This window comes from Mesoplodon bidens (genome assembly GCF_964165515.1).
Source record: "Mesoplodon bidens genome assembly, chromosome: 11".
Lineage (NCBI taxonomy): Eukaryota > Metazoa > Chordata > Mammalia > Artiodactyla > Ziphiidae > Mesoplodon > Mesoplodon bidens.
The window spans coordinates 36,030,504-36,054,314 of NC_138167.1; the positions used below are offsets into that span (position 1 = coordinate 36,030,504).

The following is a 23,811-nucleotide window of genomic DNA, read 5'->3' on the forward strand; positions in this document are numbered from 1 at the left end:
CAAAACTACAATGTGGTATCACCTCACACCGGTCAGAATGGCCATCATCAAAAAATCTACAAACAATAAATGCTGGAGAGAGTGTGGAGAAAAGGGAACCTTCTTGCACTGTTGGTGGGAATATAAACTGATACAGCCACTATGGAGAACAGTATGGAGGTTCCTCAAAAAAACTGAAAATAAAACTACCATATGACCCAGCAATCCCACTACTGGGCATATACCCTGAGAAAACCATCATTCAAAAAGAGTCATGTACCACAATGTTCACTGCAGCACTATTTACAATAGCCAGGACATGGAAGCAACCTAAGTGTCCATCGACAGATGAATGGATAAAGAAGATGTGGCACATATATACAATAGAATATAACGCAGCCATAAAAAGAAATGAAATTGAGTTGTTTGTAGTGAGATGGATGGACCTAGAGTCTGTCATACAGAGTGAAGTAAGTCAGAAAGAGGAAAACAAATACCGTATGCTAACACATATATATGGAATCTAAAAAAAAAAAGGTTCTGAAGAACCTAGGGGCAGAACAGGAATAAAGATGTAGACATAGAGAATGGACTTGAGGACACAGGAATGGGGAAGGGTAAGCTGGGACGAAGTGAGAGAGTGGCATGGACATATATACGCTACTGAATGTAAAACAGATAGCTAGTGGGAAACAGCTGCATAGCACAGGGAGATCAGCTCGGTGCTTTGTGACCACCTAGAGGGGTGGGATAGGGAGGGTGGGAGGGAGATGCAAGAGGGAGGGGATATTGGGATATATGTATATGTATAGCTGATTCACTTTGTTATACAGCAGAAACTAACACAACATTGTGAAGAAATTATACTCCAATAAACATGTTAAAAAACATAAAAAAAAAGAATGTAAGTCAAACAGAAGGACCTACTCTAGAGCATAGGGAACTATATTCAATATCTTGTAATAAACCATAATGGAAAAGAATCTGAAAAAAAATATAACCAAATCACTTTGCTGTACACCTGAAACTAATGCAATATTGTAAATCAACTATACTTCGAAAAAAAATAAAAAAAGAGAAAAAAGAATGTAAGTCAAACATTATCATCCAATGAACATTTTTGTAACAATTTTTCAACATAAACTTGTAACTAATAATAGTGTAATTTCAGTAATATTGAAGTAAAACATTTATATTCTGCTTTTTTATTTGTAAAGTATTTCAAAATGGAAAAAATTACAATACTACGAACAAGGTAAGTCAGTGTCACATCTATCAAGGATAAGCACTTTGTTTAATATAATTTCCAGACAATGGTCTTAACTTTTTTCTGAAAAAGGGGAATAAGAGGCTTTAAAAGAAGTTGTTAAACAGGTGCATAAGTTTACTAAGGTCACAAGAACTCAGTAATCAAGTTATCAACATTTCCACCTAATTCAGTCTCAAGAGTGTCAGTAGGACCAAAACATGTCCCAGGGCAATTGGTTTATCTTTCATGACAACTTCATGGGACACTTGAAGAACCCACATTGTACAGAGAGGGAAGACGAAATACCTACAGATGATTTGCAAGGCATTGAGAGTTTGGTGGAGTGAATTTTGCATCTATAAATGCTATATAGGTTTAGGCATAGTTGGATTATTGTTTCATATCTGAAAGTAACTGGTTAAAAGTTTATTATCTAAGATAACTGACTTTTTAAAGTATGACTGTTGTTGCTGCTTTAAGGTAAGGATAAAAAGATGATTTAGCATACTTGTATATAGAAAGACTATCTCAAAAAACAAACGAAAACTCTCAAAGGTGAAATTATACAGATTATGACCCATTATTAAAAGTAAACATTGAGATTATCATCTATTCCTTTGGTCATTAAAAAATGTGCATAAATAATTTTATAATCATACCTCAAGCCAAACAATTACAATGTTTAATATATATCTATAGATATTAAATTGTAAAAAGGAACTGTCCCATTAATGAGTCCCCTGATTGGCAATACCCTTTACTCTCTTCCAGCCACATATAAAGTCATATAGGGGTTATGATTAAGAACAAAGTAGCAAAAAAACTTTTACTATTGTTTACAGAAGATCTGGAGTGTTTCAAGAGTTAGGTCTACTGATTCTCCAACTAACCCTCAGTTTAAGGTTAAGGTTAATTATCAGGGAGAGGGTTTTAGCATCTTAAAGCTAGTTTTGGGGTCCTAGAGTTAAAGCACAAAAGGAAAGGAAAGAATGCAAAAGGAACCACTCAATGTAGTATTGATCTTTAATATTTGTCAAATTCCATAGGAGGCCTGTCATTTTTAGGCTAGAAGAGAATACAGGTATTACTTCCAAAAGGCTTCATTTTAAGTCAAGATCCTATTGTTTCTATTTCTGAGTTCTAAACTCAGTTCCCCTGCTCCTTAAAGGCAGTTTTTTTTTTTTTTTTTTAATGGTTAAGAATCCGCCTGCCAGTACAGAGGACATGGGTTTGAGCTCTGGTCCGGGAAGATCCCACATACCACGGAGCAACTAAGACCGTGCACCACAACTACTGAGCCTGCGCTCTAGAGCCCGTGAACCACAACTACTGAAGCCCATGCACCTAGACCCTGTGCTCAGCCAGAACGAGAAGCCACCACAATGAGAAGCCCGCGCACTGCAACAAAGAGTAGCCCCCACTCAACATAACTAGAGAAAGCCTGAGCACAGCAACGAAGAGCCTATGCAGCCAAAAACAAACAAACAAACAAATAAATAAACAAATAAATCTATTAAAAAAAAGAATTGGGGAACAGATATTTACATACCAATTTCATAGTAGCATTATTCATAACAACCAAGAGGTGGAAATAACCCAAATGTCCATTGACGGACGAGTGGATAAACAAAATGTGATATGTATACACAATGAAATATTATTCAGCCTTATAAAGGAAGGAAATTCTAATATATGCTACAACAAGGATAAACCTTGAAGATGCTATGCTAAGTGAAGTGAAGTCAGACACAAAAAGCCATACATAAATACGGTATAATTCCACTTATATGAGGTACCTAGAGTAGTCAAGTTCCTAGAGACAGAAAGTAGAATGGTGGTTCTCAGAAGCTAGAGGGAGGGCAGAGTTTAATGGGTAGAGTCTCAGTACAGCAATGATAAGAAAAATTCTGGAGACGGATGGTGGTAACAGTTGCAAAACAATGTGAACGTATTTAATGCCACTGAACTGTACATTTAAAAATGATTAAAATGGTAAATTTTACATTATGTCTATTTTACTGTAATAAAAAAAAGAATGGCAGAGGGGTGCTCTGTGAGATGCAAAGGAAGATTTCAGGAGAGAAAAGCAACAGGAATATAAAAAAGTGACACCAAGAAGACTAAATAAAATTATGTGAGGCAGGCATTCATAAATAAAAGCAAAACAGAATTGCTGGCATTCCTGAAGTAGGAGCAAATCAATGTCTCCCAAAGGCCAGACCACGATGGCTGTGAGCAGGACTCAGATGTTACCTGGCTGGCTGCTTAACAGGCTTGCAGCATGCCTCCTACAGGAATCGCACTCTTGTGTAAATGACTCATTAACTCTCCTGAGTCCAGTTAGCGGGTCAAAATTTATGGTTGCTACAGATACTCTGATTAACGTGCATTCCCCCCTGGCTCTGAGCGTGGCAATACATGGTCTTTCACAATTTTATGCTGCATGAAAAGATGGATCTTTCCTTCTCCTCAGAAAAGTCATCAGTGAGGAAAATCAGTATTTCATCTGGATTTCTTTTATGATGGCCTTTGTTTCCACGTTTCAGCATCTCATGTAATTAGGTAAAAGTGGCATTCATCCAATTTCGGTCACATGCTCAAAGCTCCCTAGGCTAATTTATGTTCTTTCCCTAGCATTGCAAGGTTCCCATGTCAGGATGCCAACTTGACAGCATGGGGGTTTGACACGTCTATGTAAACGTGTGTGGAAAATTCACCACCAAACACAAGTGGATTCAGAAAACAGCAAAAAGTTCAAATGGCCATTCCTCTGAAAATATCAGTTCTTCTGTGGCACTATTTGTAAAAGTGTTTGTCAGAAAACAAGTAAGATAACACAAGATGCAAATGTATCCTTAAGTATAAAGACAGGGAAGGAAATTCCTGATGGCCATATTTAGAAATGGCTTATGTAAGACCAGGTACACAAATATTTCTGAGCTCCATAGCCCAACAAGCAGTAATCAAGGGGAATTTAACATTTCCAGGGTATTTTTAGGTTCAGTGTTAGATTCTAATAATGTCAAGGTATCAATCAGTTGTGTGTAATAGTGTATGTGCGCGAATGAAAGGAAAAGAGAAAAACAGATGTTCTAGTACATTTGGATGGATCTTAGCTTAGCCTTGAGATGATTTACCAGCTGTTCTTCTAGGTAAGAAGTGAACTGCTTGTAAATCTCTCTAATTAACCATTAATAGATTTGGATTCTGTGAATTAAGCCATTGTGCTCTTTCCTAGTTAACTAGCAACACTGTAGATATAAATATATAAATAATGTCTCTCCTGCTGAATTACCATATTGAAGTTAGTAAAGAAACTGAGTCTTAGCTTAGGAAACCTTACCTGTTCAGTTCCAATACTAAGCCTATTAAACATTTTTAAGGAGAAAAGGCATCTTTGAGAAAATCATTATAAGGCATGAAACAGAAATTTATAGAGTTCAGAGAGAAAACTACCATGTATGGCAGAAAAGCCAAAAGAATTCTTAGCAACAAAAATATACACTGGAGCGCCAGGAAAAGAGTTCAAAAGATTTTTACATAAAACGATCAGATACGGGCAAACAAATTTATGTACCAAGAGGGTCATCATGGTATTTTTGTATAATTGCAAAATCACTGGAAACAACCTAAATTTCTAAAACTAGGGGATTTGTTAAATAAAAACCATTATATGGACACTAAAAACTATGTTTTGAAAAATACTTAGTGATGTGAGAAAATGTTAATAACATCATTAAATTTAAAAAGTTTAAAGAAGAGCAAATATGTTATAATTTTTTTTTTTTTTTTGTATGTGTGTGTTACGTGGGTCTCTCACTGTTGTGGCCTCTCCCGTTGCGGAGCACAGGCTCTGGACGCACAGGCTCAGCAGCCATGGCTCACGGGCCCAGCCGCTCCGCGGCATGTGGGACCTTCCCGGACTGGGGCACGAACCCGTGTCCCCTGCATCGGCAGGTGGACTCTCAACCACTGCATCACCAGGGAAGCCCATGTTATAATTTTTAATAACAGATTTATTGAGATATAATTCACGTATTTGAAGTGTAAAATTCAATGGTCTTTAGTACACTCAGAATTGAGCAACCATAACTTCAGTCAATTATAGAACATTTTCATCATCTCTAAAAGAAATCTTACATTCACTAGCAGTCATTTGGTATGATACAGATTTTATCAAAAGTATGTAGTTATGGTATATCTACATAATGGAATATTATTTGATAATTTAAAAAAGTGCTGACACATGCTGCAACATGGATGAACCTTGAAAACATGCTAAATGGATTAATCCAGTCACAAAAGACCACATATTGTATAATTCAATTTATATGAAATGGCCAGAATAGGTAAATATAGAGAAGGTAGATTAGTGGTTGTCTAGAGCTGAGGTTGGTGGTGGTTATGAGTAAATGGGAAGTGTTTGCTAATTGGGATTTCTTTTTGGAGTCAGAAAAGTTCTAAAATTGATTGTGGTGATTTTCATAATCCTGTGAATATACTAAAACCACTGAATTGCAAACGTTAATGGATCAATTGTACGGTATGAGAATTGTGTCTCAATAAGCTGCTTTAAAAAGTACATAGGTATATATATATATAGAAAAAAAATCTGGGAAGATATTAAAAAGGTTAATATTATCTTTGTGCAGAAGGATTATAGATGATTTGTTTTACTTATTTTCTAATTTTCTATAGTAATCACATATTAGTTGCATATTAAACGATTATTTTTAAAAAACACTGATTGGCTATTTGATGATTTTAAGGAATTACTGCTATTTTTTTAAGGTATGAGAATAGTATTGTGGCTATGTTGTATAAAAAAAAGAAAAGAACTGTCATTTCCCAGAGACACACACACAGATGAAATGATCGATGTCAGAGGGATGATATAAGGGGTATACGTGGGACAAGACTGGCTAAGAAATGGAAATTGTTAAAGTGGGGTGATTATATTTATATTATTTATACATAAATATATCTTTCTGTATCCTTTTGTAGATGTTTGAAATTTTCTACAATAAATAAGTCAAAAGGAAGGTAGGTTACAAATAGGAGAGTACAGTTCCACTTTGTTTTTTGTTTTTTTTTTAAAGTGGTAAAAACAGATTTTATTTAGAAGCTATTGCAATATGGGAAGAGAGACCTCAGTCTAGAACTGCAGTCAATTCCAAAGACAGCATGGGCAAGTGGGGATTTATACCACTTTGGCTTTTAAAAACAGTTGTGACCTAAATGTCCATGGACAGATGAATGGATAAAGAAGATGTGGTACATATACACAATGGAACACTACTCAACCATAAAAAAGAACGAAATAATGCCATTTGCAGCAACATGGATGCAACTAGAGATTATCATACTACGTGAAGTAAGTCAGAAAGAGAAGGACAAATACCATATGTTATCACTTATGTGTGGAATCTAAAATATGACACAAATGAACCTATTTACGAAACAGAAACAAGATCAGGGACATAGACGATAGACTGGTGATTGCCAAGGGGGAGGGAGGTGGGAGAGGGTAGGAGTGGGAGTCTGGGATTAGGAGATGTAAACTGTTATATACAGAATGGATAAACAACAAGGTCCTACCGTATAGCACAGGCAATTATATTCAATATCCTGTGATAAACCATAATGGAAAAGAATATGAAAAAGAATGTATATATAACTTGAGTCACTTTGCTGTACAGCAGTAATTAACACAACAGTGTAAATCAGCTATACTTCAATTAAAAAAAAAACAGTTGTCGGCTTCCCTGGTGGCGCAGTGGTTGGGGGTCCGCCTGCTGATGCAGGGGACGTGGGTTCGTGCCCTGGTCCGGGAGGATCTCACATGCCGTGGAGCGGCTGGGCCTGTGAGCCATGGCCGCTGAGCCTGCGCGTCTGGAGCCTGTGCTCCGTGGCGGGAGAGGCCAAGGCGGTGGGAGGCCCGCGTACCGCAGAAAAAAAAAACCAAACAAACAAAAACGAAAAAAAACAAGTTGCGTGTGTATATGAATATAAACGATCAGAATGTGTACACACTATTGATTCTCTTTGGGTAGTGGCATTATGGATGACAATATTTTGTTCTATGTGCTTTTAAGATATTTTTCAAGTTTTCTACAATGACTACACGTTGGTTTGGTGATAGGTTAAAAAATCTGCCCTCCTAAAAAAAGTTTGCTTGTGTCCAAACAGTCCCCTAAATAATAACACATAATGAAGTGCAAATGTTTCCACAGTACACGGACATTTCAGAAGCTGCCCAGACTGTGTGGGTATGATCTGGAGCATTTACAAAACCATTCACAAAGTGGATGGTTTACAAAAAAAACAAAAACAAAAACAAATCCTTGGGTGAGAAATGGAGATACTATCAAGCTTATTTCAAATTTAGACTGCCTTTGATGTCTTCATCCAGATAAGTAATTTTTAAAAAGAAATTTATAGTGAATTGGGGATGAATAGTGCACACTGAAAAAAAAAGAAAGAGAGAGAGAATGCTAAGACAAATTCCCTTTTACTACACTTGCAAGCAAGCTTCCAAAGAACACGGTATTAGGGGCATAAAAATGGCACAATAATAACTCACCACACACACACACAAATCTTTCCCCAAACAATTCAAAAGTAGGTAAGCAAAAGGTAGTAGGTGTTCCAGAGACTTATGTAAACTCTTAGAAAAGATGAAAAGGGAAGTTTTTCTATACAATATAACTATCACATGAAATTACCTTAATAGGGAAAATCAAATCCAATTATCGTGATGCTAGAAGATGACATGGACAAAGCAATCAATCTCCATGAAACCTCTCTCTCTCTCTGCTAACACTTCTAAATCTTTTGCTTCTATCACATACTTAGATTGCATTTATTTGTAAATGTCTTATCTCCTCTAGTAGATTTTAAACCTCCTGAATGCAAAAATCAAGTCTTTGAATCCTGAGAAAGTTTTGCAACATTGTAGGCAATTAATCAACGGTCCAAATCATTAAAAGTTTGTAATATCAATGAAAGGATATAATCATGAATGACATATTATACCATTTTCAAATAATTCACAGACAATCCAAGAAAAAAGAGATATATCATGGTCACATGGTAAGAGAAAATGCATGCCTAAAGATACATCAATAATAGCCAGGAACCCCCTTTTAAATAGATTAGATGTTGGAAGAAAGGGGGGCGTTATATATAGTGCCAGTAAGTGTTCTTGAAAAACATCCCATTCTGTAAAATTATGCACTAAAAATAATAGGACTTATAATAATGTAGGGTTGGGACAGACTAGTCAACATCTACTAAACTCTGTAATTAGAGCACTAACAAAAACATTAAAGATACAACTTAAATTACTAGCAAGTTAAATCTCTACTGGTGTGTGCACCTAGCATCCTTAGTGGCCTTAATCCCCGGGGACTCCTGCTTCTATGAGATGTCGGTCCTGGAGGGTATTCATTTCCACTAGAGACTATTTTCATAAAAATTAGCCCAAGGATATTAACCCATTTTTTCCATTAATCCATTGTTTAAATACAGGGGGAAATGTCTCTGCAGCATCTTTATTTGCACCTGCAGCATTTCATATAAGGCACTCCTTGCATAAAAGAAAGATATTTCAAGAGTTTAGAAGGATGGGACTGGAGTCGGAAGACAACTGCTCAGACTGCCAGAGCACCCTGGTCACTGTTCCACATTAGATGCTTAGAAGGCTAAATCAAGAGTGTTGGAGGAGGAACTGTAGAGCTGGGCTTTTTCCTGGACCTGGACTTACCTCTTCAATGGCTAGGTGGCTGACAGAGTCTTGGTGCTCCAGCCGGGTGTCAGGCCTGAGTCTCTGAGGTGGGAGAGCCGAGTTCAGGACATTGGTCCACCAGAGACCTCCCGGCCCCATGTAATATCAAACGGCAAAAGCTCTCTGAGATCTCCAACTAAGTGCTAAGACCCAGCGCCACTCAACGACCAGAAAGCTACAGTGCTGGACACCCTATGCCAAACAACTAGCAAGACAGCTCCACCCATTAGCAGAGAGGCTGCCTAAAATCATAATAAGTTCACAGACACCCCCAAACACACCACCGGACGTGGTTCTGCCCACCAGAAAGACAAGATCCAGCCTCATCCACCAGGACACAGGCACTAGTCCCCTCCACCAGGAAGCCTACACAACCCACTGAACCAACCTTAGCCACTGGGGGCAGACACCAAAAACAACGGGAACTATGAACCTGCAGCCTGCAGAAAGGAGACCCCAAACACAGTATGTTAAACAAAATGATAAGACAGAGAAACACACAGCAGATGAAGGAGCAAGGTAAAAACCCACCAGACCAAACAAATGAAGAGGAAATAGGCAGCCTACCTGGAAAAGAATTCAGAGTAATGATAGTAAAGATGATCCAAAATCTTGGAAATAGAATGGAGAAAATACAAGAAACGATTAACAAGGACGTAGAAGAACTAAAGAGCAAACAAACAGTGATGAACAACACAATAAATGAAATTAAAAATTCTCTAGAAGGGATCAATAGCAGAATAACTGAGGCAGAAGAATGGATAAGTGACCTGGAAGATAAAATAGTAGAAATAACTACCACAGAGAAGAATAAAGAAAAAAGAATGAAAAGAATTGAGGACAGTCACAGAGACCCCTGAGACAACATTAAATGCACCAACATTCGAATTATAGGGGTCCCAGAAGATGAAGAGAAAAAGAAAGGGACTGAGAAAATATTTGAAGAGATTATAGTTGAAAACTTCCTTAATACGGGACAGGAAATAGTCAATCAAGTCTAGGAAGCACAGAGAGTCCCATACAGGATAAATCCAAGGAGAAACATGCCAAGACACATATTAATCAAGCTATCAAAAATTAAATACAAACAAAAAATATTAAAAGCAGCAAGAGAAAAGCAACAAATAACATACAAAGGAATCCCCATAAGATTAACAGCTGATCTTTCAGCAGAAACTCTGCAAGCCAGAAGGGAGTGGCAGGACATATTTAAAGAGATGGAAGAGAAGAACCTACAACCAACATTACTCTACCCAGCAAGGATCTCATTTAGATTCGACAGAGAAATTAAAACCTTTACAGACAAGGAAAAGCTAAGAGAATTCAGCACCATCAAACCAGCTTTACAACAAATCCTAAAGGAACTTCTCTAGGCAGGAAACACAGGAGAAGGAAAAGACCTACAATAACAAACCCAAAATGATTAAGAAAATGGTAATAGGAACACACATATCGATAACTACCTTAAATGTAAATGGATTAAACGTTCCAACCATAAGACACAGACTGGCTGAATGGATACAAAAACAAGACCCATATATATGCTGTCTACAAGAGACCCACTTCAGACCTAGGGACACATACAGACTGAAAGTGAGGGGATGGAAAAAGATATTCCATGCAAATGGAAATCAAAAGAAAGTTGGAGTAGCACTTCTCATATCAGACAAAATAGACCTTAAAAATAAAGGCTATTACAAGAGACAAAGAAGGACACTACATAATGATCAAGGGGTCAATCCAAGAAGAAGATATAACAATTATAAATATTTATGCACCCAACATAGGAGCACCTCAATACTTACGGCAAATGCTAACAGCCATAAAAAGGGGAAATTGACAGTAACACAATCATAGCAGGGGACTTTAACACCCCACTTTCACCAATGGACAGATCATCCAAAATGAAAATAAATAAGGAAACACAAGCTTTAAATGATACATTAAACAAGATGGACTTAATTGATATTTATAGGACATTCCATCCAAAAACAACATAATACACTTTCTTCTCAAGTGCTCAGGAACATTCTCCAAGAAAAATCATATCACGGGTCACAAATCAAGCCTTGGTAAATTTAAGAAAATTGAAATCGTATGAAGTATCTTTTCTGACCTCAATGCTATTAGCCTAGTTATCAGTTACAGGAAAAAATCTGTAAAAAATACAAACACATGGAGGCTAAACAACACACTACGAAATAAGTGGTGCTCGGAAAACTGGACAGCTACATGTAAAAGAATGAAATTAGAACATTTCCTAATACCATACACGAAAATAAACTCAAAATGGATTAAAGACCTAAATGTAAGGCCAGACACTATCAAACTCTTAGAGGAAAACATAGGCAGAACACTCTATGACATACATCACAGCAAGATCCTTTCAGACCCACCTCCTAGAGAAATGGAAATAAAAACAAAAAAAAAGCAAATGGGGCCTAATGAAACTTAAAAGCTTTTGCACAGCAAAGGAAACCAAAAACAAGACGAAAAGACAACCCTCAGAATGGGAGAAAATATTTGCAAACAAATCAACGGACAAAGGATTAATCTCCAAAATATACAAGCAGCTCATGCAGCTCAATATCAAAAAAACAAACAACCTAATCCAAAAATGGGCAGAAGGCCTAAATAGACATTTCTCCAAAGAAGATATACAGATTGCCAACAAACACATGACAGGATGCTCAACATCACTAATCATTAGAGAAGTGCAAATCAAACCTACAATGAGTATTGCCTCACACCGGTCAGAATGGCCATCATCAAAAAATCTACAAACAATAAATGCTGGAGAGGGTGTGGAGAAAAGGGAACCCTCTTGCACTGTTGGTGGGAATGTAAATTGATACAGCCGCTATGGAGAATAGTATGGAGGTTCCTTAAAAAACTAAAAATAGAACTACCATACGACCCAGCAATTCTACTACTCGGCATATACCCTGAGAAAACCATATGTCAAAAAGAGTCATGTACCACAATGTTCACTGTAGCTCTATTTACAACAGCCAGGACATGGAAGCAACCTAAGTGTGCATCGACAGATGAGTGGATAAAGAAGATGTGGCACATATATACAATGGAATATTACTCAGCCATAAAAAGAAACGAAACTGAGTTATTTGTAGTGAGGTGGATGCACCTAGAGTCTGTCATACAGAGTGAAGTAAGTCAGAAAGAGGAAAACAAATACTGTATGCTAACACAAATATATGGAATCTAAAAACAAGAAAGAAAAAAAAATGGTTCTGAAGAACCTAGGGGCAGGACAGGTATAAAGATGCAGACATAGAGAATGGACTTGAGGACACGGGGAGGGGGAAAGGTAAGCTGGGACGAAGTAAGAGAGTGGCATGGACATATATACACTACCAAATGTAAAATAGATAGCTAGTGGGAAGCAGCCACATAGCACAGGGAAATCAGCTAGATGCTTTGTGTCCACCTAGAGGGGTGGGATAGGGAGGGTGGGAGGGAGTCACAAGAGGGAGGAGATATGGGTATATATGTTTATGTATAGCTGATTCACTTTGTTATACAGCAGAAACTAACACGCCATTATAAAGCAATTATACTCCAATAAAGATGTTAAAAAAAAAGAAAGATATTTCTGTAGATTTTCCTTTTTTCCATTATGTTCTTCCTATTTTGCTTCATATTTAATTTTGAGAAAGCTTGTCTTGGATTGTTACAAAACATTTACTGTGCTGGGAAAAATCATGCTGGAACCAACACAACTTCTGGGTTAAGCTAACATCATTTCTAAATGCATGTGAAGTAATTATGGCAGAGAAACACATATGTTGCCGGACAGATAGATTGGTAAATGGCTGACCCAGGTACTGGCATATGTGACCTGAGTTTGTAGTAGGAGTAGTTGTAATAGTTGTAATGATAATAGCTAGCAACATATACTTAGGCTCATTAGGTGCCAGGCATGATGCTATAAACACTTAGTATGGACTATCTCCTTTATTCACACAGACTTTATGAAGTAGATAAAGAAACAGATACTTAAAAAGATTAAATATTTATCTCTGCCCAAGGTTACAAAGTTGTTAAGTGGTGAAGCTAGGATTTGAACCTAGATCTTTCTGACTCTAAGGCTTCAGCTTTTAATAACCACAATAAAATAATATTTCTCATTTACTGAAAGTGTGATGTGATTTTGCAGTGGTAAATGACAATGCAGACCACTGGTCTTTATCCAGTTGGCATATGTAAACATAAATGTTGATGATGTACGTACCTAGAAAACCACTGAATTAGAGAGTGCTTATAATTTTTGCAGATTTAAACTTTCTGGCTAAGCTGGTGAGGGAAATCTTTGCACATGGCCAAAGGAGAATCCCAGAAGTGTGACACCTTCTCAGTTCTTTCCAGCTGAGTCAGAGGCTGCTGTGATGACTCAGGCTATGCGAGGGCCTTGGAATGGACACTCAGGCACACTTCTGAATTCCACACACGCATCAGACTATATGGGGTGGGGGTGGAGGTAATTATGACCAGGGAATTCATACTAAATGAGATCTAGGACTTCAGGCCTGGATGCCAACCAAATAATTTTGGTGGAATTTTGACTTTTCATTTAAATTCTATTTAACAACTATGAATTATTCACTCACCACATGACTGGAATTAACTATGCCAAGTGTTGGAGCTACAAAACGGAATAAACTATCAAGACCTCACATGCCCATGGAGCTAAATGTAGGCATTTCACTGAACATACTCCATGCTGGGCACTCTTCTTGGCACTTTACATGTATTAACTCATTTAATTCTCACAACCTTATTATATATGGACTAATGTTCTCCCTATTTTATAGATGATGAAACTGAGGTGCAGAGAGGTTAAGAAACTTGCTGAGCAATTTGGACCTAGGATTTGGACCTAGGCTGTTTGAGTCTGGAACCTACGTTCTTAGCCTCTTCCCTAAACTCTCTGTAGTAGAGGGAGACAGAGAGGTTAAAAGTAATTGTAATGCGGGGCTTTAAGAAAAATTATAGACATATGTATACAATGGAATATTAGTAGAGGAGAAAGTGACTAATGCTGCCTCGGGTACTAGGGAGGATGGCGGTCTGGGAGGAGTGCCATCTCAGCAAATCCTTCCTAGTGGATGTCAAATGGCTGTCAGGGACAGCAGATGAAACAGCACAGGCAAAGGCACAGAGGTGGGAAATGGCCTGGCGTGCCTGCAGGTTGCTACTGTTGAAATTGAAGGTCAATAAGGGGGCTTCTCTGGTGGCGCAGTGGTTAAGAATCTGCCTGCCAACACAGGGGACAGGGTTCGAGCCCTGGTCCGGGAAGATCCCACATGCCACGGAGCACCTAAGCCCATGCGCCACAACTACTGAGCCTGCGCTCCTAGAGCCCGTGCTCCGCAACAAGAGAAGCCACCGCAATGAGAAGCCCGCGCGTCACAAAGAAGAGGAGTCCCGGCTCGCCACAACTAGATAAAGCCCGTGCGCAGCAGCAAAGACCAAAATAAATAAACCAAATAAATAAGACCAAAATAAATAAACGCAGCCATTAACAAACAAACAAATAAATAAATAAAAGAAAGGCAACAGGGTAGTTGGCAGGAGATGAGATCAAGGAGAGGAAGAATTTCATTCTGTGAATTGGCCATACCAAGGGGTTTGTTTTCAGGTGGGAAATATTGAAATAGGTTTCAAAAGGGGTGGTGCGGTGGTGGTAATGTAACACTCGATTTGCCCTTTTGAACCTAGCTGGGGTTGAGAAGTAAGGAAAGAGGGCAAAACCTACACGTAGTGTCTCCCAGTGAGAAACCAAGGCCCTGGTGACGGGAATGGGGAAGGAAGGGTGAGTGGAGAGATTTTCTGAGGCCCACTGGACCTGTTGATTCAGGTGGGTGGTTTGGGAGAGGAGGTTTGTTCATTAGAGTAAAGCTTGATTCTCATGAAAGCCCTCACTATGTGATTCAAGTCAGCTCTACACCTTTGCCCAGGAATTTGGACTTAAAGGACACTACATTTATAGATGTATGGGATGTGACTGAGGTTAAATACCTAATTCTCAGTATCAGTATTTTCAACTTCCTTCCTGTAGTGACAAGAGCTCCCCACCCACTGCAGAAAACAGCAATGCTTTACTCTGCTGCTGATTATGGGTTTCATAATATATCATACATGGTCCCAGGGCAACTCTGCCTATTAGCTGGGGATGCCCACTGACAGATAATTACCACCTGCTGTTCCTACACTGTAATAATGATCATTTATCTCCTTTTACATTATTTCTTTTTATATAAAAAAATTATTTATTTGGTTGCACTGGGTCTTAGCTGCAGCACGTGGGCTCCTTAGTTGTGGCATGCGAACTCTTAGTCGCGGCATGCATGTGGGACCTAGTTCCCTAACCAGGGATTGAACCCAGGTCCCCCTGCATTGGGAGTGTGGAGTCTTATCCACTGCGCCACCAGGGAAGTCCCCACCTTTTGCCTTGTTTCTTGAAGTAACATTCAAAGATGGATAAGTTACCCTACTCCTAAGATCAGTGGAGAAAACCAAGAACCAAAAGCCAAAAAGGAGTTACATTTCCATGCTTACAGCCTCCTCCTCACCTTCAGCTGGTTGGCACCTGCCTCTCTGCTTTATCCCACATACTAACGGGGTAGCTCTCGGGCTCTATGGAGCCCGAGGAATGTTTAGCAGAGCCCACTCAGCAAAGGGTGAGGCCACAGCTGGAAAGATGACTCACGCTGGATCCAGAGAGAAAACAAATGGTCTCAGAAATTTGGTGGTGATGGGTGATGGTGGGGGAGGAAGATACAGGGAGAGGGGCCACTGCCTTTTCCAGGAAATTGGTTAGTGAAATAATTCTAGTGGGAAAAGAATTGTTAAAAAAAAAAAAAGCCCACTTACTGACACAAGAAATCAGATCATTAAATCTTTCCTTAGGAAAGAGGGGGTTTTCCAGCCCACGGAAGTAGAGCTTTAGAACGCCAGCAACTGAGTTAATATCATGGTTACTCTGCTCCTCAGCCAAAGGGTTTTCACCTAAAAAAAAAAAAAAAAAAAGAAAAAAGAAAAATTAGTTACATGCACATTGCTTCTCTTTTTATCTCTGAACAAAAATATGTTTCTATACTCACACACATTTCTATATATACATGTATCTTTTAATTATGTTTTATGGAAGATTATATGCTACTAAAATTAAAATAACTGGTTTAGATACCCTACCCCATGATTAACCTAAAAATAGTTGGTTAAAATAAAGCTTTTTTTTTATCATATGCTACCAAATAATCCCTTACAAATTACCTAAATCTTAAAATAAAATATTGTGGGATTTATAATTGGACCCAACTTTTTTTTTTAAAGCTAAAATCTGTTATCTTAGGTTGACATAAGTTCAAATACTATATTCTGTGTTTCTTATTCTACTGGGAAAAAGAAACAATATAGGTCTGTCTGGCTATGCTATATGGATCAGCAAAATTTATCAGAAATACTATAGGATTCACCTAATTGTGAATACCGACAATTAAATAAATACTTCTCAAAGTGGCATGGTGGTGTTCACAGCAGACTTGAAAGCTGCTTTCAGCAGTGGGAGATTTTGAAATCAGAGAGAGGAATTTGAAAATGTACCTTAACAGTACCAAGGAATTTGCATAAAAAGTGGAAAATTTAAAAATATATCTCAAACATGAAATTATATTATTCTTTATGCTAAGCACTTTAAAATGATCAGGTAACTGACCTGGCTTGTCCACCTCCCTGAGAATCAAACTGAAATAAAATCCTTAAGAAGTTCAACATAATGTGCAGCTTTAAATCAAACTCCGTTTTGTTATTCACAGGTCTGCTCTTGTAAAGTTCACAAAAATTGTACATTTAATTTTTTTTTTTTTTGTGGTACGCGGGCCTCTCACTGTTGTGGCCTCTCCTGTTGCGGAGCACAGGCTCCGGACACGCAGGTTTAGCGGCCATGGCTCAAGGGCCCAGCCGCTCCGCGGCATGTGGGATCCTCCCGGGCCAGGGCATGAACCCATGTCCCCTGCATCGGCAGGCGGACTCTCAACCACTGCGCCACCAGGGAAGCCCTGTACATTGAATTTTAACTTTTTTTTTTTGCCTGTTGGGGCAGCTTATTTTCAGGGACCTGTGGTTCCTTTTTCTCTGCTTCAAGGGTGGGAAATCATTGAACACGAATTCACCAAAATATTTTTTTTTTGCCCACTGTGAGAAAGCCTTACCCAAAGGGATCACAAACAAACAACATACTAGGGGAATGTTCAAGGAAAAATAATAAAGCATTTTTGCTTGCAGTGGCTGGCACAGGAACCTGAGGCTTTACTACATTTCAATTTATCTTGAATATGGTCCATGTAAGAGACTTGGACACTTAGCCCTTGAGAGGGGAGGCTGCTCGGCTCTATGCACTGTAAGAGGCTTTGGAAGAGGAAAAACAATCTGGCTCCGAGTTCACCTCTTTACCCAAGGTTTCAAACTGGCTCTGTGTCAAGTCTGGGTTAGGGCAAATGGGACCAAGAGGGGTTGCCTTGTCTCCAAGCCTTGATGCCCCTCCCTCTGCATTCTTGTCTTGACTTCCAAGCAGAGGCAGGAAGGTGCAGCTGTATCCAGAAGCAGACACAATACAAGTCATTGTAACTGGAGAGCATTAGCAGCTAAGACCCACTACTAAAGAGTTAGGCACTTCCATGGATTATACCCAATTCTCACACCAGTCCTGGGATTCTGCAGATGAGGAAACCAAGGCCAGAGTAAGAGATGAGTCACTTGACCCAAATCACATGATTAGTAAATGCAAGAGTGGGATTTGATTCTAGGTCCGCTTGATGCTAAAGTGTACGGTTTTGCTAATCATAATGTTTAGGAGGACTTATTTAGCCAATTGGGAATAAGAGTAAGGCACCAACTAAGGTCACAGGGAAGGAGTCTGGGGATGGTAATAAGAGGAAGGAGAGTTCCTGACAAAGGAAATAGACATGAAGCTGGGATGAGTCACCTCAAACAGCTGCTATGCAGGCCCAGGGCTGTTCTTGCCACTCTTCTAGAACCTTTCATGAGCCACCTTTGACAATGTGCTGAGGATTATCAATGCCAGTCCTAAACCAGGATACAAAACTCATATACTTTTCTAGACTTGATAACAAAGTCTTATGATTTTGGCTTCATTTCTTAGCTATCCTAAATAGATTCTTAACTCAACATCCACAACGAAATAAATGCAGAGAAAGGTTTTGAAGATACACAGAATAAGTATGCCACTTCACTCTACAGAAGACGATGACTTTTTATCAAGGTTTGCTTATAGGTGCAGACATGCAAGTACCTCTCTCAAATGAATTTTTAATATCATTGACTTCCACCTGGGAACCAGACACTCTGAAAATCCCCTGATGTTGAAGACCTAAAGAGAACAGAAGGGAAAGAGCATGAAAGAACCCATCATGTCCTCCAGGTCCCCCTTTTCCCAACAATTAAGTATTAAAAGGAAAGACATATTTACTGAAATACTCCTAGTAATTATTGTTTAAAATAAGAATATTGCAGTTTAGGGCTTACCATAGAGATTGATGAACCGAATACAGCTTTCCACAATGAGGGGGATGATCTGTCCTGAGTCCTGGGTAAAGAGATGGAAACCAGTTAACCGCAAAGAAGAGGCACAAATCACACATAATAATAAAGCTCACAGTTTAACCCTAGTTAAAGACTGACTTTTACTCTTTTAGATGATCATTTCCAAACACACTCCCTCTAAAATATTCCACAAGGGCCAAATATAAAATTATATTTAACCGAAGGTATGTTTCAGTTCTGGGGCAAACCAAATTAAATACATTGAAGGCAATCGTGTTTCAACTTACTCTGCTGTGCCTAAAGATGTCCAGCTAATTCATCTTTTCTACTGTATGTAGGCTTACATATAGAAATGAATATATAAATCACTCATTTTTTTAAAAGGTTATTTATACAAGTAATTAATCTAATGGACCTGAAAAGAACTCTGTGTATTTTTTTTTTTTTTTTTTTTGCGGTATGCGGGCCTCTCACTATTGTGGCCTCTCCCGTTGTGGAGCACAGGCTCTGGATGTGCAGGCTCAGCGGCCATGGCTCACGGGCCCAGCCGCTCCACGGCATGTGGGATCTTCCCGGACCAGGGCACGAACCCGTGTCCCCTGCATTGGCAGGCGGACTCTCAACCACTGCGCCACCAGGGAAGCCCCAGAACTCTGTGTATTTTAAGCATAGCATCTTAGGACTGACTGACTGTACTAGTCACCAAACACAACCATTCAGCCATCTCAGGATCTTCTCTGTGGCATCCCTGAGAGTCCACCATCTAGATGATGACAGTTATAAAAGGGCTTACATGTTTCCAGATGCATAATATGAGAATTGCTTTAGAGCTGCTCATAATGTGTCATGTATTTATTTAGTTGGCATCAGAACTTACTGATCCTTAGAGATTTTTCACTGTTATTTTTTCATGTTTTAAGGATGGAGAAAAAAATGGCACCAATGCACACCCCATTAGATCTCATTTTTTTAGAAGGAACATCTCTTAGCCTTCTTTCTCCACATCTCATAATATAGTCAGTGCACTCTACTGAGCAAATGTGAATTCTGGAAATGTATTAAGACATGTACAGGATGACAAATGAAATGAAAGAGCTGCTTAGGTCACAGTTAAATATGTATCAATGCCATGCACTCCATGTAGTTAAAAGAGGTTACCGACTATGGAGTTATTTTTCATGTTCTTTTCAGGCTCTGCTCTTTCAGGAATTAGAGCTTTAAGGTTAACATGGAGGTTCAAAATGATTAGCTGAAATCAGGCACTAATTCATGAGGAATTTTATTCTGCAACACAAGAAGAATTTGGTTGTCTCAATCTATTAGAACAATTCAGAATCCACTAACCTTTCCAATTAATCAACAGGGCAAGGAGTGGGAATAATGCAGTCCAGCAATCTAACTTTTTACCATTCCTAGAATGGGTAATATACTTCTTGAGGAATGGTTGGTTTCCTTCTTGGTTTTAAGACAATCTCATCAGTGTATAAACCAGTTAATGGTTCAATTACTTCTGGAGCCTGCATTAAGTTTCTCTAATTAGTCAATTTGTTTCAGGAATGTAAACTTTATTAATTGTGAACCAGTTGGCTCAAGAATAGCCATATAATTACATCAAAACTTACTAAATATGAGAGGGGATTTTTCTTTAGGATACAAACTTTTTTTGTGTGAACAATTCCTATAAAACTGTAATCTAAAAGAGCAACAAATATTTAAATGTAAATGATAAAACGAGAATATTAGTTTGCAACTCAGCTGAACTTAGGATTAAAACAAAAAAAACAAGAATAAAAGGTTATTAAAAGGAAAATGTTTGCATTAAGAAAGTTCTAAATAAAAATGTGTTAGGTTTGTGTATTATTTTTAAAATATTTTCATCTTCACATTTGCTTAGGCAACTGCTAATCTTTCAGCTATCATCACTATTTCATTCAGATATCATGAATTTTGGAGTCAAAAAGTAATGAATGTGCATGTTTTAATTTAATTTCATGGATGCCAGATGCTTTGGTAGAAAATATTTTACAAGAAGTGAAGCAATGGGCTGTGTTCCATCAACCATTCAAACAAATCCTTTTGTGTCTCAGTTTCCCCATGGGAAACAGGAAAAAGGGTGTTTTTCTCGCAGTGATATTGTGGGGACCTCAATTGACTGGGCACTTTTCATAAGTGTGGGGATCTCTGTATCCACTGTTTCACTGCTAGGACCAAAGGTTCTTTAATATGGCATCTGGGACAAAGCAGAGCTCACATAAGTGAATTTTCCACGATAAATGGTTTACTCCTCCTTTCATGCCTAAATTTGGTTTCCTTTAACTGTTCTGAATGAAAAATCTTTTAAAAATATAATATGTGCTTTCCTATGACCTTAAGCAGTCATTCTTGTACTGTGCTATCAAATATAATGGAATCACACATCTGCTTCTTTGAGCTTTTCTATATTCTCCTTCTCTGCCAGGCCATCAGTTGCATATCCCAGTGCTTTCATTTTATCATTCCCTTCTCTCCATCTAGTTTGCCCCTGCTTGTGAGCCCTGGGCTGGGAAACCAGATAATCAAATTTGACAATAATTTCATATTAAATTAGAGCCAATAAGGCTCTTCTGGGTTTAAGGCTAATGGCATTGGATTCGTGATTGCTCTGTAGGTTGTCCAGTGACTTTTCACTCAATTCCAGGGTTAGGGCTCAGTTTTAAGGTTGTCAGATGCTTTTAATCTCTGTATGTATGCATGTGTCTCTCTGTCCGCATGCATGCACACACACACATACATTTTTTAACGATTAGTGTACATATCCAATAAAAGATCTGTCTTTAAAGAAAGCAAGACAGCTGTAACATATTGTTAACGGGGGTTATCAATGATGTGGTTTCCTGTATAAATTTAGTCTTCAGAAACACTGCATCCCATGTCATAAAATGTTAGCTATGGAAGAGTAAGTTCTTCTCTTTTTTTGTATAATTTACATGAGGGTCCAAAATCCAGTATTAAATGTACATTTGTATTTAACATTGACTCTCCTTAATAAAAGCCCCTGACCCAAATTTAGTATGTTTGCCAAATACATAATGTAAAACCTAAGAGTTTATCCAGTTTTACTAGAGAACTACTCCTCTTAAATCAGTGTTTGAGTCCTATGATTCTTTTCTAAGTAAAGCTATTTATAAACCTGTCTAATTTCCAGCTGCAAACACTTTTCTTTTAAAGACCTTAAAAAGTCTAATTAAAGCCAAGCATGACTGTGATTTGAAAATGATATCAAGAGTGAAAGAGGCTGTGCCCTTGCTTCCCTCGAGCACTATACCTGATGTCTCGCGTGTGAATTCCTTCGTCCTCTGCTAGAAGCGTTATCAGAAATACAGGATGAAAAAGACAGAGTAAACACAGCAGAGATCCAGATACAGACCACAGGGTCCTACAATTTATCCAATATAATGAATTCCTCAAGTCATGGGAAATCGAAACTCGTGCTTCAGAGCTAGCTTAACGATGGACTTTAGATATATTTTGTGCCACCTCATTTGCATGAGTAGAAACAAAACATTTTATCAGGTAGCTCTTTTCCTTTTTGTACAAATTATGGCTTTTTTTTTTTTAAGAAAGAGGGCTTTCTCTTTTGCCAGTATAATAATACCCACATTTATTCCCTCTTCTGAAGGCACTCAAACCAAATATTCTTTCCTCTCTCTGACTTCAGGAAATATTATATTGATTTTCTGGGAAAGCAAAGAGCCCCAGGACAGACTTGGACATAATGACCTGCCTCCTTTTATGAGAGGCTGAGACCATTATAGTAAGAAGTGTGGAGATCAGCCACCCAGATGGCTGGTGCCAGTACCTTGATGAATGTTTCCAAATCCCCATTAAACAACTTAGCATTATACTGTGAGCGGGGTCTGGACTTCCTGTGTTTCTGGGGCTTAGGGGGAACATTTGGAGGCCTAAGAGAGGGAATATAATTACTGAGCATGACAGAAATCAAACAATAAATGAAACACCCATAGGTCACATCAAAATTACAAAACACAGGAATTCTTGTGTTCCTTCCCCCCCCCTACCCACAGAGGAAAACAGTCCTCCCCTTTCCCATTTATTTACTTTTACTTATATATCAAAACCCATACCAGCTATTCAATCAGACTATTCTTTTCTTGTATGTTGTAGTTGACATTTGTTTGCTAGTTTGTTTTAAAGCAGTCATCATAAACAAATGGAATTAACTGCGAGCTATTTGGCCAAGAGTTACAAACCGAGGTTTGTGTTATTCGGCTTACAAGTCACACAGAAGACAACAGGTCATAAAAATTAGGCCTCTGATAGATCCCAATAGAGAAATTAAATGTAATATTTTTAGTTACAACATAATTCTTCAATGCAAATAACATGACATCTGTTTGATATCTCTCAGGCAATTAATGGGATTTTATTTTATGCAAAAGTAGCTATTAATGGGTCACAAGTGAAAAATAGAGTTTTGTTTCAGTGGGGGGCAGTGGGTCCAGGCTCACATGAATTGTTATTTCTTTAAAACAGACTAGCTCATCACCTATTTGTAGAGCATTAAGATGCACCCATTTAGTCTTTTCTGGACTCTCTCCATCTCCGGTCTGCTTGCTTTGATGGATAAGTCAGTCTCTCTGGCATATGCACATCCAGGGTACCACGTACCATATTTAGAAACCCTGCATCATCTTGCTCTGTAACTGGAGAGAGGGAACCTCTTCCGCCCTCTCCCTTTACGGCAAAGAGGGCCAGGATTACGTGACTCAACTTCAACAACTGTGCTGCAAGGAATACATGGAAGAAGAATCCCAAAACTTCTCTCTGGACATTCCAATCTAAACTCCTTCTTAACTGGAAGGCTGGTTTGAGGATGTACACCACACTTGGAAATCAGGTAAAGCCCTTTATTAAGCTGCAAACTCTCTAGGAAGAATTGCCTTTTCAGTTCATTAAAGTTCTGAAAGACCAGTTTAGAAACGAAAGCCCAAGAGTTTATGTAGAAGCCTGGCTAGCTTCGTAAGGTATTATCATAGCAATCAAGAGAGGTAGGGGAACAAACTTGCTGATACCGCCTTCCATAGCCAAATTCTAAGGCCCTCCCAACAGCTGGGCTCCTATGACTAATGGGGTATTCAGCAAGCAACACCTGAAGCTCCATGGTGCTTGAGAGGTTAAAAGGAGCCCTTGCAAGTGCCTAGAAGCAAACATG

At 38.5% G+C, this 23,811-nt stretch overlaps 1 protein-coding gene across 2 annotated transcripts in view; it reads right to left on the reverse strand.

Moving 5' to 3' along the window:
* SRGAP1 (SLIT-ROBO Rho GTPase activating protein 1) overlaps positions 1 to 23,811 on the reverse strand; it is a 375,594-nt gene that overhangs the window by 128,343 nt on the left and 223,440 nt on the right. For both annotated transcript variants that reach the window (XR_014017110.1, XM_081249815.1), the window contains exons 12-15: positions 22,438 to 22,540; positions 18,582 to 18,642; positions 18,349 to 18,426; positions 15,909 to 16,043 (exon numbers count right to left, since the gene is read on the reverse strand). Coding sequence is in view for 1 of the 2 variants with exons in the window: in XM_081249815.1 (XP_081105941.1) it covers positions 15,909 to 16,043; positions 18,349 to 18,426; positions 18,582 to 18,642; positions 22,438 to 22,540 (377 nt within the window). In the remaining variant the exon portion in view is untranslated. The remainder of the gene's footprint in view (positions 1 to 15,908; positions 16,044 to 18,348; positions 18,427 to 18,581; positions 18,643 to 22,437; positions 22,541 to 23,811) is intronic.